This window comes from Labeo rohita, chromosome 7, assembly GCF_022985175.1.
Source record: "Labeo rohita strain BAU-BD-2019 chromosome 7, IGBB_LRoh.1.0, whole genome shotgun sequence".
Taxonomy (NCBI): Eukaryota; Metazoa; Chordata; class Actinopteri; order Cypriniformes; family Cyprinidae; genus Labeo; species Labeo rohita.
The window spans coordinates 7,951,177-7,966,889 of NC_066875.1; the positions used below are offsets into that span (position 1 = coordinate 7,951,177).

Here is a 15,713-nt window from a genome sequence, read left to right on the forward strand (position 1 = left end):
ACACCCTTTTACCTTGTCAAAATGAGCTCTGCAAAAATCATCTCATTCTGAGGGATTGTTTCTTTAAATGCAAATGAGCTCTGCTCGCTCCGCCCCTCTTTACTCTGTGCTCATGAGATTGTTTACTTCAGCCGCATTTAGTGCATTTAGCCACAAGCAAAGGTGATTGCAGAGATTCATAAAAAAAAAAACTTATACTCACTTCAGTGTGACGCCACACCGACAGGCATCTGAGAATGGCTTGATTTGAAAAAGGGGATTTTTTTTTACAGATTTTAGAATCACTGCATGGATTTTTATCATTATAGGGTAGATTTGTACATACACTGCCAGCACACATTAATATTCAAACAACATGAAAAAGTGAACTTAGCATCCAATGACCCCTTTAATACTGTGTTATTATCTGAACAGTTGTTCATGAGTTCCTTGTTTGTTGTTCCTTGTCTATAATAAATAAATAAATAAATATATAAATAAATAAAAAATCAGCTTTGGATCATTCAGGTAACAACAAAGTATTAATAATCAAGTGAATGTAAACTTTTGCACCGGGTCATTTTTATAAATTCAACTATTATTATTTCTTCTGGACTTTATGTAAACGTCTTTTATGTGAAATATCTTATTCAGGTCAGTACTAAATAAACAATAACATGCATTTTGCATGATCCCTTTTATTTTGGTAATTTACATTTTGCAGATTCTGCGAGGTGTATGTAAACTTTTGACCTCAACTGAGGGTACATTATATATTCCCTATCTAGAGGAGGCTAAAAAATAATACATAAAAAGGGGGGGGGCAAGAACAAGAGAGCAAACAACACAATAACATCATCACCTCCTTTCCAGGCCAGCATTACATCAGCAGCAGAATGCACACTCATTGGGCAACCTGTAAGAGAACAGACTTTTGTGAAGCCATTCTGTAAAGAAAATGAAATTGTTAGTTATAAAGCAGCATTTTATGTCATTTTAGCTCATTGTGAGATTTATCTTGGAGGTGAGTATTTTTGGAAGTTAGTAGAGTAAGCGGGAAAAAGTTTGGTGTCCATCGAGTCAAGCCGAGGTTGTCAGCAACACTGGATAATGGCAGTCATATTGTAAACACAAATATCTACTTTCATCATCCTCAGCTATGCTGGAATCTGTAAATGAATGAAGCACGTGTCAGATCTTTTCGTTCTGGGTACTGAGGGCAAAGTAATGGGTATTTTTGATTCGATGGATCACATAGAACCAACAACATACACCAATGCCATTGCTTTACCTATGCAAACTTCATTATTCTTTTTTATTATTATTTCTGAAACTTACCCACATTCAGATGTTTATAAAACAAAATGCATGAGGCTAGAATAAAAGGTTTTTTGTTTACAAGCAGATAGCCTGATCTTTCTTTTGATATTTTGTATGTTCAGATATTCATATAACAAAATATACAAATTAATACCTAATAGTGACATAGTAGTGTACTTAAAGTATGATGTAAAATTCACTTAAAAACACTTACGAGTATACTTGCAGTATAAAACTACTAAACTATAAGTTTACTATACTTCAAAGTGTACTTAAAATTAAAAAATACTTAAAAGTATTTAATTAGTAAACTATCAATATAACTATGTTCACTTTTAGTGTAGTTGCAGTACAAACTAAAATATAGATATAAACTAGTGTACTCAAAGTTTACTACTGTTATACTTAAAGTGTACTTAAATGTATACTTTTATATACTAAAAAGTGGGCCAATTTAGTCCCAATGAGTATTAAAATAGTACACTTACAAGTATACTACTAGCACACTGACTTCTCTCAGTAAAAACTCTACAATCTTTTCAGTCGTGTCAGTTCTAAAAGGAGAAGGATCTGTCCAATTTAGAAAACAACACACAATTACCTGCATAATTTTGTATTGGAAGGTACCAACATGAATTGAGATTCTGTCTGTGAAGATATTGATGCATCAATTGGTCTTAAGCATCGCCGATTTTAAAGCATAAGGTTCTGCTACCTGAGCTCTACCACCCTTAAGTGACCCTGAAGAGAGAATATTGTCTGACCCCCATCTACTACTGTTAGCACTGTCAGGTCTTGTGAGGGCATTCACCAAGTCTTTGATTCAAGATCGATTTCATCTTGATTTCTTCTAGCTGATGCAAAAAAAAAAAAGTGTGAGTGAGAAATTCCATGATTTAATCCCAAAACAGGTTCAGAATGCATTCTACATAGAGCCATTAGACAAGGTAATTGTCCTTTCATTGAGGAGGTAACCTGAGAAGAATAATCAATAATACCAAATTTTTGCCTGTCCCAACATGCCGTTGTGGTGTGTGGTTAAATAGAGCATAGAGATGGAAGATTTGGACATTTTAAAATTCTCTGAATGACATCAGAGCCTCCAAGGTTAAAAAAAAAAAGTAGAAGAAGAAGAAAAAGTGGAAAATAATGGATTGAACAGATGTCAATGAATGGATGGCTTCTGTATACTGTATTACTAAATAAACTGCTTTTATGAGGAAACAATGAACTGACTGCCTATTATCAGCTGATCTTCAACATTTCAAATTTTGTTTCATCTCTCTCTCTCTCTCTTTTGTTCACAGCAAAAAAATCAATATTTTGTACAAGAAGCCACAGACAGTTTTGCAACAGATAGCATTCAAAAGTGACTGTGACCTCTCCTGCTTTTCTTCAGTATCCGTAAACAGTGACTGACTAAAGATGGACTCCTCATTTTCATTAGTATTGTTAGTTGAGAAGTGTCCTTTTTAAACAACATGCGAATTAATATACTAAACATTCATGTACAAAATTAATCAAATTTAGCACAGTTGTTTATCCTCCAATTACATGTTGCCTCTAAGGTCTTACAAACTTCTGAGAGCTCCCCTTATGAAAATTAACCATGGTTTTCTTGCATTACCATTTGTGTAACCAGCTTTCATGCTGGCACTGCTGTATTTAAATTCCACCAAATATTTTAATTAAATTTTAACTCTGAAGACTGAACAGGCCAATCACTTAAAGATGATTACCCTGCTGGAAAATCCACTAATGACCAAGCTTCAGTCTCTGCACTGAAGGCATCACAATTTTTGCCAAAATAGACAAAAAAAAAATCATGATGTCCTTCATACAGTCACGCTTTCCACTTCCTGTAGCAGAAAAACACTCTTATAACAAGACCGGACCACCTCCATGTTTGACCATGGGAAAGTTATTCTGCTTATAAGCCATGAATTTTCTGACCAGACATACTGTTAAAACATGATTTCAAAAAATTCCAGTTTGGACACATCACTCAACACACAACATTCTTCCAGAACTCCACAGGTCTATCCATATGATTTTTAGCATGTTCAAGTTGGCCTTTAATGTTCATTTTGGTCAAGAGTGGCATTTGGCAAGATGAGCATGAAGGCCATACTTGTCTAGTGTTCTTCTTTGAAATGTTTTTCTCTTTTCATCAGGTCGTCTTACAAGTCTTTGGCAGTAAATTGAGGGTTTTTCTCAGTTGCTCTGATCAAACATTTTATTCCCCTTATCTTCAACACCATCAAAGGTTTTCTGGTACAACACATTTTGAACATATGAGTAAGGCTGCCAACTCTGTCTCTATGACTTTAAGTGTCTTTGAGATCTTTTTGTAGTCATAGACTTTCTAAAGTGATAAAACAATTTCTTTTCAGAAATACAGTTGAGGTGAAAAGTTTATATCCCCCTTTCAAAATCATTAAAATGTTAATTATTTTACCAAAGTAAGAGGGATCATATAAAATGCATGTTACTGTTTATTTTGGACTGACTTGAATAAGGTATTTCACATAAAAGATGTTCACATATAGTCCACAAGAAAAAATAATAGTTTGATTTATACAAATGACCCTTATGATGATTCTTAATACTGTGTTATTACCTGAATGATCCACAGCTGTGTTTTTTTGTTTAGCGATAGTTGTTTATGAGTTCCTTGTTTGTGCTGAACAGTTAAACTGCCCTCTGTTCTTCAGAAAAATCCTTCAGGTCTCACAGATTCTTTGGTTTTTCAACATTTTTCTGTATTTGAACCCTTTTGAACAATGACTGTATGATTTTGAGATCCATTTTTTCACACTGAGAACAACTGAGGGACTCATATGCAACTATAACAGAAGGTTCATATGCTCACTGATGCTCCAGAAGGAAACACAATGCACTAACAATTTGAAGATCAGGGTAAATTTAACTTATTTTGTCTTCTGGGAAACATGTAAGTATCTTCTGTAGCTTCTGAAGGACAGTACTAAATGAAGAAAAAAATATGATATTAGGCAAAATAAGAAAAATGTACACATCTCCATTATGTTCAACAGTTTTTACCCCCCAGCCCTTAATGCATTGTTTCCTTCTGGAGCATCAGTGAGTGTTTGAACCTTCTGTTATAGTTGCATATGAGTCCCTCAGTTGTCCTCAGTGTGAAAAGATGGATCTCTAAATCAAACAGTCATTGCTGGAAAGGGTTCAAATACACAAAAATGGTGGAAAACAATATTTTATTCTGTAGTTTATGTATTCTCTGACTACCTTTCATTTGAACAAAGTTGGTGGCAAATAGCTATTATAACTGGAGATAGAAGACTAATATGAGACCATCACCATGTTGCTGTTTGTGACAGATTCACTGAGTGCTGGCTGAGAACCCGGTACAAGAACAGACACCACCGTGGAAAAGGGGTAACAAAAAAAAAAAAAAAAAAAAAAACAAAAAGTTTTTTTTTTTGTATTTAATTTTTTTTTTACAATTATATATTTTAAACAACAATAACAACCACAATAATAATAATAATAATAATAATAATAATAATAATAATAATAATAATTTGTTAACAACAACAATAAAAAATAATAATTAACATTTTACATTCATTTTTTTAAATACTATTTACATTGCATTTACATATGGGGTCACCAAATATGGAAGTACTGCCAGACCCAAAATTGTTGCCTCAAACCAAGGTGTCAGATGCTACCAGGGTTTGGCAGCTTCACAAATGTTTAAGGCCAATGGAAGAACCTCTGTGGCTGTTTGGTGACCTGGATCAAAAAAGAAAGAATACAGAAATCAGGGTTATTGTCATACATTAAAAAAGAAATTTGACTTCAGATTCAACATAAAAAAAAAAGCACAAAACAAGTCATTATTCTGAAAAAAAATGAGATAGTGATACTGAGTGAATGCTCTCGACACATTATATGTCCATCAGATACTTTTACTTCAAACTCGTTAAAATCACAGCCTCAGCCCAATCAGAATTACCGTTACTTAGGTAGAAACCTATACATCTGAGCCTGAAAAAAATGCATTTTTTAAAGAAAGATGTCAGATGGTTTTAGAGGCTTCATATATCTTCAAAATCATTTGTAGCTCAGTACTTTAAACCAGTCATGTAAAAGAATTTCCTCCAAGTCCATCCGCTGGCTTGGGTTTTCATTCAGCAGGGACTGAATCAGGTGGCAGCATTCTGTAACAGAGGAAGAGATGAGAGATTCAGATTTTACTGTTAACTCTCTTTATATTAAGCTGTAAGATTCTACACTCTACAAGAAAATCTAGTATAATTTCTGTATTATTCATCTTTTATAAAGCCACTTGGCTCAGTTGTTGGTTTTCTTTGCTGTGATGAATGGCATCTTATCATTCGACAACTCATCCTTAAACCACTTGTAATTAATCAACTCTGTGTCTTTGGGTTCTGGGAAACCTCCGCACACCAACAAGAACAGGAGCATTCCCAGAGACCACACAGTAGTTGGTTTCGCGTGGTACTTGTGGTCCACTCAGTACTCAGGTGGGCAGTACTCAAGTGTGCCTGAATAAAAAAAGATTTTGTCTGATGAGTAAGCCTGAACTACTACAACATTTACACTGTAAAAAATATCTGGTGTTATTAAATAATATAATTATGTGTCAAAAATGAGGTATGCTTTACAGGATATCAATTTGAAGGATACCACATGAAGTTCCAAAATACAGGTGATGCATAATACATACCACAAAATTGTTCATAGCCAGAGTCTTGCAGGAGATCCCCACACCCAAAGTCAATGAGTTTGACCTCAAGTGTTTCTGTGTTGATCAGCAGGTTCTCCTGCTTAATGTCCCTGTGAAATACTCCTCGCTGACAGCACATGTATGCGGCCTTTGTTGTCTGCGCCATGATAACCCGTGCCGTGTCCTCACTGAGGAAGCCTCCCTGAAGCATTGTATAATCAAACAGATCTTTGCAGGGTCGTTCCAGGACCATGACGTAACGTTCAGGCTGGTTCTGCCAGTCCAGCAGCTGAATGATCTCTGGAACTCTGGACTCCTTATTAACAAGGAGTAAAAGGCCGATCTCTAACGGAACCGGTGCGGGATGACCAGGCTAGAAGAAAGATCATTGTTCGATGGAGCTGCTTTCCCAAACAAATCTTGGACAAATTGTTGTCAGTATGTTCGGACAGTGAGTGTAGACTACTTACAACACTGATGTATTTCATGTTCCTTGGCTTGCTGGCAAATTTCACTGCCACCTGATTGACAAAACAAAACATTTATTGCATTTACAACTAGTGAAGTGCACTAAATAAGGGACATATACACAGAGATGACTTGAATACCTCAAGGCCATCCTCCAAGCGTTTCCCTTCATAGACGGAGCCATTTCCACCCTCTCCAAGCAGTTTGCCGATTTCATACCGGCTCAGGAAGTCTTCTGTTAATAGATTAACAGTTATAGATGACAAAGTGTCAAACATTGACAGTATTGTGCGTAACGTTGGTGGCAGTAAACTTACCCTCACTTGTCAAGTCCACTCTGCTGTTACGAGCTGAAGCTGGACTGACTGGACTGTGGCGGACTGAAGCTGGAGGGCTTTGAACCTGCTCATCTGCAGGAGGATGGTTTTTAGGATCACTGGAAATAGATTCCTCTAGATCCTCTACAGACCAGGTAATGGTCTGCAGAGAGACATGATCTAAAGAGGGGAACAACAAACAAAAGGATGTTTTTTAACAACTTACATATGACAATTAATGACACTTCTATTTTGGGAACAGAAAAATTCCCCTTATTCATGAATTAGATTTCCATTAATAGATACTTATATCTAGCAAAACCTTTTTCTTTCAATTTTCTTGATGTACAGAGTTCTAGTAAACAGAGGACATTCCCAATTTCTCATTTGGTTTACCTTGAACTTGTCTCTCGTAAATTGTCCCCTGGTCTGAGCTGCTGCTCCATTTAATGGATTTAGAGACAGCAGCTTCTCCAAACTCTCCATCCTCATTTTCTTTCTCATTGGCATCTCCTGTTCTTCACCAGCACCAGTGGGCAGATGGTTCTCAGCCACATTTGTGCCGGATGCTGGTGGTGTACTGAGAGAATTTTGTTTTCTCTTTCGGCCAATGATAAAAGATGTCTGCTTGGTTTCATCTGTGTTTAAAGATATATGACATGTCCAAGAATCTGATCATGGTCTTGATCAAACGTCAGTTGAATTTTGATAAAGTGTGTGATATTGTGGATATTTCCCATACTTTGATGAACGACATGTCATCCTTGAAAACATATCATTTGTAAATTAGGTTTCTAACAGATACTCAAATGTATAGTTATACAAAGCTCTAGTGTACAGAAAATAGGTGCACGTTGTCAAATGGTCGTTGGATTTGCCGTCATCCCGTCTCTCACCAACGGCTGCAGCAGTCTGGTGCTCCACTTTCTGACTCTGACCTGAACTGCTGCTCCGTTCAAACAAATGAAGATAAGGCAGCTTCTCAAAGCTATTCTTTCTCCTCTTCTGTCTCTCCTGACTATCAATTCTCTCACTAACAGGCTAATGAAAAAAAAACACAAATCAGGGTTAGGGGTCTATGAACATTACACATAAAAAGACTGGACTTCGAAGTGCACTAAAGAGTGAGCATAATATAAACCAAGATGTCTTTAAATTGTGAGACAAAACAGTTTGCCAGTTAAATAATGTACGAAAATGCCAATACCTCAAGGTCATTCTCCGAGCGTTTTCGTTTGTATGCTGGAGGTGGAGGGTTTTGAGCCTGCTGGTCTTCAGGAGGAAGGACTTCAAGATCACCAAACGGATCCTCAAGAGACCAGTCAATGGACTCCAGAGAAATATCATCTAAAGAGGGACCTAACAAACAAAAGGATATGTCAGTCAAACAATAATAATAATTAAACACCGCATACTCATTTTTCATTTGTTTATGACATGTCTTGGAATAAAAATCTGTTCATGACCTTTGCCATTTCATATGGGGTGGATTTTTACCATGTTAACTAATGACAATTCATTCTAGAGAACAGAAGCATTTACTTATGGAAACTCATATATAAAGCATACTTGATGAGAAACAGTTAGGCCTACACATTCTCAAACTGTTTCACACAGCCATGAATGAAACAGTTAGGCCTACACATTCTCAAACTGTCATTGAATTTACCCCCAACTCGTCTCTCATATATCTGTGCAGTAGTCTGACCTGAGCTGCCGTTCCAGTCACAGAAATAAAGGAGCAGCTTCTCAAAACTCTCCGTCTTCCTCCTTTTTCTCGCCGACATCTCATTTTCATCACCAGCACCATCGGGCAGATAGTTTTCGGCCTCAATAGTGCTGGATTTTGGTGGTGTACTCTGGTGGAAATCGTACACCCAAGCGCTAGAACTGTTTTTTCTCTTCAGTGCCATGATAACAGATGCTTACTTGGGAAAGTAAATCTCTATCGGGAACTGCAGAATGAGAAAACTGTGAAATCGCACACTTCAGTGTATCCGAAGTGAAGCTGTTAGTCAAACTGCGCGCACGAACGTTCTATTTCTTTAAATTACCTTAATTTCCTTAAATTACTTGAGCGACGCTTTGGGATGTTGGTAAATTGTGATTACCAGTTTAAAAATAAACAAATACAGGAATGCGTGTAACACTGAAATCGATCATTGTTCTGTTGATCTTACATCAAGTAATCACTTCCCTCGAATAAATAAATAAATTCTAACGAATCATTTTGTCCATTAACAAATATAATTTAAATCATGAAATCTCAATATCAATAAGAGGATAATCATCAAAAATGTTTGGTGTTTAGATTTGGGGATCATACAAAATGCATGTTATTTTTTATTTAGTACTTACTTGAATAATATATTTCACATAAAAGATATATGCATATAGTCCACAAGAGAAAATATTAGTTACATTTATAAAAATGACCCTATTCAAAAGTTTACATACACTTGATTCTTAATACTGTGTTGTTACGTGAATGCGCCACAGCTGTTTTTTTGTTTTGTTTTGTTTTGTATTTTTGTGATAGTTGTTCATGAGTCCCTTGTTGGTCCTGAACAGTTAAACTGCTCGCTGTTCTTCAGAAAAATCCTTCAGGTCCCACAAATTTTTATTTTATTTTATTTTATTTTATTTTATTTTTTTTCCCTTTCCAACAATGACTGTGATCTTGAGATCCACCTTTTCACACTGAGGACAACTGAGGCACTCATATGCAACTATTACAGAAGGTTCAAACGCTCACTGATGCTCCAAAAGGAAACGCAATGCATTAAGAGCCAGGAGGTGAAAACTTTTGAATGTTGAATGTTAACTTGATAGCTTATTTTGTCTTCTTGGAAACATGTAAGTATCTTTTGTAGCTTCTGAAGGGCAGTAATAAGTGAAAAAGGATATTTAGGCAAAATAAGAAAAATGTACACATCTTCATTCATCGTGTTTCCTTTTGAAGCATCAGTGAGCGTTTGAACCTTCTGTAATAGTTGCATGTGAGTCCCTCAGTTGAATCCCCAAGTGTATGTAAACTTTTGAACAGGGTCATTTTTTATAGATTCAACTATTACTTTCTCTTGTAGACTATATGTAAACATCTTTTATGGTAAATATCTTTTTCAGGTCAGTACTAAATAAAAAATAACATGCATTTTGTATAATCCCTCTAATTTTGGTAAAATAATTAACATTTTGCAGATTCTGCAAGTTGTATGTAAACTTTTGACTTCGACTGTACATGCTTGCATACAAACACACACATGAATATATTTGGATGGCATCCTTATAAGGACAACAACATAAAAACCAAGCAAAGTCATATTTACAAGAAATAAAACTCAGATACGTTTTAAAATTGGAGATGTTTATAAAGGACTAAGTGTGACACTTAAAAATAAAAAAGGAAAAATACACACAAATCACTTTTAAAATGTACAGATTACTGTTGTATTATTATTAACACAAAATAATAATAAACATTTATTTAGAAGTAAAAACTTCACCGGTCTGAATTGCTCTGCAATTGTTCTGCTCTGGTTAAACCACTTGAGGGCGATAATGGGCCATATTTACTCTCTCCAGTTCATGTCTGAGAGCTCTAGCTCTTGAGGCTTCTGGGAGGCTTAAAACTCATTGGTCTTACTTTTATTCATGAATGTATCATTCATTCATTCGTTCATGACAACAGGAAATATAGTTCCTTCTCTTGCGCATCAGTCAAGTTTAACCCATGGAAATGACCCTGATCCATCATGCCCATCTGTAAACAGAATAATCAAATTAATATGAATAGGTTTTAATTAAACTGAACTTGCAACATGTAAGCCACCTTTCTTTGTGTGCCTTGATATGGAGTTAGTGAATAAAAAGCTTCAGGGATGTAAAGTGTAGTGTTATTTGCATATATTACATTTAAAACAGATGTCAGAATGTATTTTGGCTCTGCCTTTTAAGAACAAACACACTCACCTAAAATATGAAGCATACTGGTGTTTTGTGTGATAGTATCCATGCTGAAGCACAACACTGTAACTATGGAGTGAGATAATGATGAAGACCACACAGCGCTGAAGGCTTTAGAGAGCAGAAACTCTGTCACACATGAAAGTGATGCAGCCTTGACCTCAAACCCAAAATCCCCTATCTGTCTAACGTCCAGGCTGAAAGGTGGTCTTATCCAGGGTCACTCTGAACACTTATCAGCACTTCTAGGTCTTGAAAGGATTTTCTTCTCACCCACTTGAGTCTGGTAATGGAAAGAATTTTGGAGATCACTCTGGAGCTGGATTTAAGGATGCAGGATTGTGACATTTACATTGTTTTACCATACTAAAAAAAGGATCTGTAAAAACAATATGTGAATTTAATCATGATAAAGTAGAAATATGAATGCATGACCAGTGACCATATTATATTTCTAAGACACCACAGGTTAAAACCATTGTCTTCTTTCAGACTAGTGAAAAGAAAGCATCCAAAATACACTTTTAAGTTTTTTACTTATCTGTTTTCATGTTTAATTACAATACATATCTTTAAAGGCAGTTTTTCTTTTTTTTCTCATGCACTGAGCAAGAAATTCGTCTTCAGGAGAACTTACACCAAATATATGAAATAATATTATTTAAGGATTTCATATGCATGAATGTTACAGACACCAGCTAGAACATAACAATACGTAAAAATGACGAGACTTTGATGACAAGATATTTCTTTTATTGCAAGTGTATGGTATAACATAAATAAGGCAACAACAAATGTTTCAAATGGAAAACAAACAGCAAAAACTTCAAACAGTTTTACAACATGTCAAATCAAAGGTGCTACTTTAACTAATAGCCTAAGGACCTGCTTTCATAGAGGCACACGGGCGCCTGCGTGTAGGTTTCTGAAATGTAAGCCACCTCTGCAACAGAAACGAAAAAAAGACAGAGGCTGCATGAGCAAGTAATTAACAAGCCTTGAAGAAAGACAGAAAAGAGAAACATGTCAGACGTGACGTGCAGATGAAAGAATCAGAGGCAGACGGTTAGTGTCATGCAGCGTGCATTTCCACAGCTGCGAAACACGCGGCTCTGGAAGGTCAAAGACACAACAAGTGACCTTGCAGACGATCACCTTTGGATGAGCATTGCTCACAGCGAGTCAGGAGCAGATGCAGTGGAGAGGTCGAAAAGGACTACAAGTGAATAAAAAAGGAGAAACGTACATGAGAAGTGAATCATATTAAACGCAGCCTGTAAACAGTGTTTCGAAATGAGCCGCTTAATGCACAAAAATTGATTTAGTGGATTTAATCATCCATGCTTTATTTTCATGCATGTCATTCGATGATCAATCTGCAATCACCTTTCATACCAATTAATAGATCACAATCGAACAATCGCCTTCCAGTGTCAACAAAAAGTATGTTTTATATTATTAATACTTCTCAGTAAGTTCAGACTGGAATAAAAACGTGCATTTTAATTGCACTTCAATGTGTTACTGTAAAATCTACAAGTACAGTATTGCTCTGTCCTCAGACAGCACATGATAGGTAGCAAATGACATCAAAAGAAACTGCATACACAGTCCAGTGAATCAAATGAGAGGACGTTTACAAGTAGTGTTTCTGCCACGACTCATAAGTGTGACACAAGTCAAACCAAAGGTACTGTACTGGTGCATTAGTAGTTTGATGGTGCGTGTAATGTGACATGAATTTGAGTGATTGAGACTACAGGAGTAAACAAATGACATTAATACATGTGCATTTGGAACTGTTCATGAGAACTTTAAAAATGAGCCTGAGAACAAAGTATAATGCTTACATATTTGCTCTTTGTTACATATAGGGATGCATGATATATCTGTAGTCATGTTAGCCAGTAAATGTGACTTTTTGATGTTATCTGTATTGGTTCATTAAGTAAAATAAGCTGAGAGGCCTATATTTAATTGTGACGCTGGACCACAAAACCAGTCTTAAGTAGTACGGGTATATTTGTAGCAATGGCCAAAAATGGGTCAAAATAATCTATTTTTCTTTTATGCCAAAAATCATTAGGATATTAAGTACAAATTATGTTCCATGAAGATATTTTGTAAATTTCATACCGTAAATATATGAAAACTCGATTAATAATATTAATTTGGACAACTTTAAAAGTGTTTTTCTCAATATTTTGATTGTTTTTGCACCCTCAGATTCCAGATTTTCAAACAGGCCAAATGTTGTCCTATACGTCAATGGAAAGCTTACTCATGCAGCTTTCAGATGATGTATAAATCTCAATTTCAAAAAATGTACCCTTATGACTGGTTTTGTCGTCCAGGGTCACAATTAATAAATAAAGGCCAAATGATCATAGACCCTGTATTAAAAAAAAAAGGTTTTGGATATTAATATATTATCCTTGTTATACAAATTTCTTTACTCAAAAGGTTTAAATGTTTTCTGTTGTTGCACCTAATTCAAATCTGGATTTTTAATGGATTTTTTTGTATATGTAATATCAACCAGTACAGCAACTGGATTAAAATATAAATAATCATTGTTATCTGCTAAAATGTCCATATCGGTGCATCCCTTGAACATATACAGCACACGTGTGAGAGCACAGACTGTCTTTATAGCTTAAAGTTAAACTTTAAGATGAGCTCCATGTACAGCATCTGTGATATACTGATTAACACAGAAAATAATTGTAAAATCCAGCAAAAATCATGTTTACAGTAATGCACTTACAATGGAAGTCTACAGGACCAGACAAAACACAGGATTACACGTTCAAAAATTATCACATAGTTTTGAAAGCCCATGCACAAGTCAACACACTGTGTTAAAAAGAATAGCTCACTCAAAAAATGAAAATTACCTCAAGATTTACTCAAGCTCAAGCCTTCCTAGATGACTTTTTACTTTTATTCAGATGATTACGATCGGAGTTGTATTAAAAAAATTTCCTGGCTCTTCCAAGCTTTATAATGGCAGTGAATGGGTGTTGAGATTTTGAAGTCCAATAAAGTGCATCCATCCATCATTAAAAAGTAGTCCACTTGGCTCCAGAGGTTAATAAAGGCCTTCTGAAGCAAACTGATGCGTTTGTGTAAGAAAAATATCTACATTTACCACTTTAGAAACCATAATTTCTTCCACTAAATGTTGTACATGTGTTCACGCAAGAGTGGCGTTCCAGTGAATGACGCAGGACGTTATTAACGTAGGTGTAGTGTAAGCTTAAGGTGAGCGTAAGGTGAGAATATTTGGTTTTGGAAAAGTTTTGAAAAACCAGTCTCCTTTTGGCCTATATCGAAATCCTCCAACATTTTTCCTTACAAATACTTATTTTTGACTTTTAATTTGTGACTAGTGTTTTGTTTTGCCTACGTCATACGCCACTCTCTCATGAACACGCATACGTCAGTTAGCGGAAGCTAGAGATTACAGGTTATAAAGTTGTAAATATGCATATTTTTCTTACACAAACACATCGATTTGCTTCAGAAGGCCTTTATTAAACCCCCAGAGCCATGTGGAGTACTTTTTATGATGGATGGACGTACTTTATTTTGCTTCAAAATCTCAACAGCCATTCACTGCTATTATAAAGCTTGCAAGAGCCAGGACAGTTGTTTAATATAACTCCAATTGTATTCGTCTGAAAGAAGGAAGTCAAATACACCTAGGATGGCTTTAGGATGAGTAAATCATGGGGTAATTTTCATTTTTTTGGGTGAACCATTTCTTTAACATAGTCTAGTGTGTTAAACCACTAAAAATGTCACCTTTTTGGCAATTTTAGACAACTCACTTTTGTTTTGAAGAATTACTACAGGAGATGCACATTTCCACTTTAAACCCTCTGAAATGTCTTGTTCCATAGACTTCCATTGTAATTCTTGTTTGTTTTAACAATATAAGGGTGAGATGCAGTTATTTTCTGTGGTAGTCGACAACATTTTCACAGATGCTGTCAGTAGATTATCTTGCGTTGAACCTGGAACATTCCTTTTAACAGCTGTATGTTTGCTGTATGTTTTTCATATGAAGTGTAAACATGCGAGAATAGTGTGACTTCCATATTCGTGAATGGTTAACAGAGTAGACGTGACGTGCTTGCAGCTTGATCAGTCAGGTTTTGTAACTTGCAGTCTCAATAAAAAATGTTCATTAATAATTAAAAGCAGAACGTCACTCTTAATCGTGCATATGAAGGCAGCTCACTCATTAAAGTGCTTGAAGTTCACTCCGCGTTTGACACTTTTATCTCTTTACCCAAACTACGCACACTCCAAAACAAGCCATTTCACTTCTACTTTTAGAAAAAGTAAGAAATGAATGCTGATGCGCCGTTCAGATCAAGTTCAGATCATTTTGTGCATGAAAACATCTGTTACTTTCTATCTCAAGGTTGTGTTTTTCAGTCCACAGCCATTTTCATCTACATATTAACCCTTTTAAAGGGACCTGATGATGTTTCTCTCACGCTAAGACCCAGTGGGCCATGTGCTCTTCCAGCCAGCGCTGTACAGGCTGTAGATCGAGAGGTTCGGCATCTGCGTACATTTGGACAAGCTGTTCATGGAGAACCATGAGAAGAGGCAGACTCACACTGAGCAGTTCGTACAGGAAGACGTAATCCTCTGCATTATCCCTCAGGTGGACTCCTGTGGCCCACACTTTACCATGCAGCCAGTTAAACACACGACGAGGCACAGCACACACAGTCTGGCTCACGTGCAGCGGCCAGCGCAGGCTTCTCTTCAGCGAGGACAGAATACCTGAAGACTCGTCCTGGAGACAATGCTCACGTCCTTCTGGACTCCAGCTGGAGCCACCGGGAGTGTCATCATTACTCGTCTGAAGAAAAAATATTAGGAACGGCGTGCTGTAAGACAACTATTGA

General features: G+C 36.1%; 1 protein-coding gene and 1 pseudogene across 20 annotated transcripts in view; both read right to left on the reverse strand.

The window, feature by feature from the left end:
* Positions 1–4,940: 4,940 nt before the first annotated feature.
* Positions 4,941–7,321, reverse strand: LOC127168079 (serine/threonine-protein kinase pim-2-like; annotated as a pseudogene).
* Positions 7,322–11,523: 4,202 nt separating this feature from the next.
* mical2a (microtubule associated monooxygenase, calponin and LIM domain containing 2a) overlaps positions 11,524–15,713 on the reverse strand; it is a 75,624-nt gene continuing 71,434 nt past the window's right edge. For 16 of the 20 annotated variants that reach the window (XM_051114594.1, XM_051114593.1, XM_051114592.1 and 13 more), the window contains one exon: positions 11,524–15,667. In XM_051114594.1, the coding sequence (XP_050970551.1) occupies positions 15,290–15,667 (378 nt within the window). In that variant the 3' untranslated portion in view covers positions 11,524–15,289. The remainder of the gene's footprint in view (positions 15,668–15,713) is intronic. The other 4 variants (XM_051114602.1, XM_051114600.1, XM_051114601.1 and 1 more) reach the window with 4 other exon arrangements.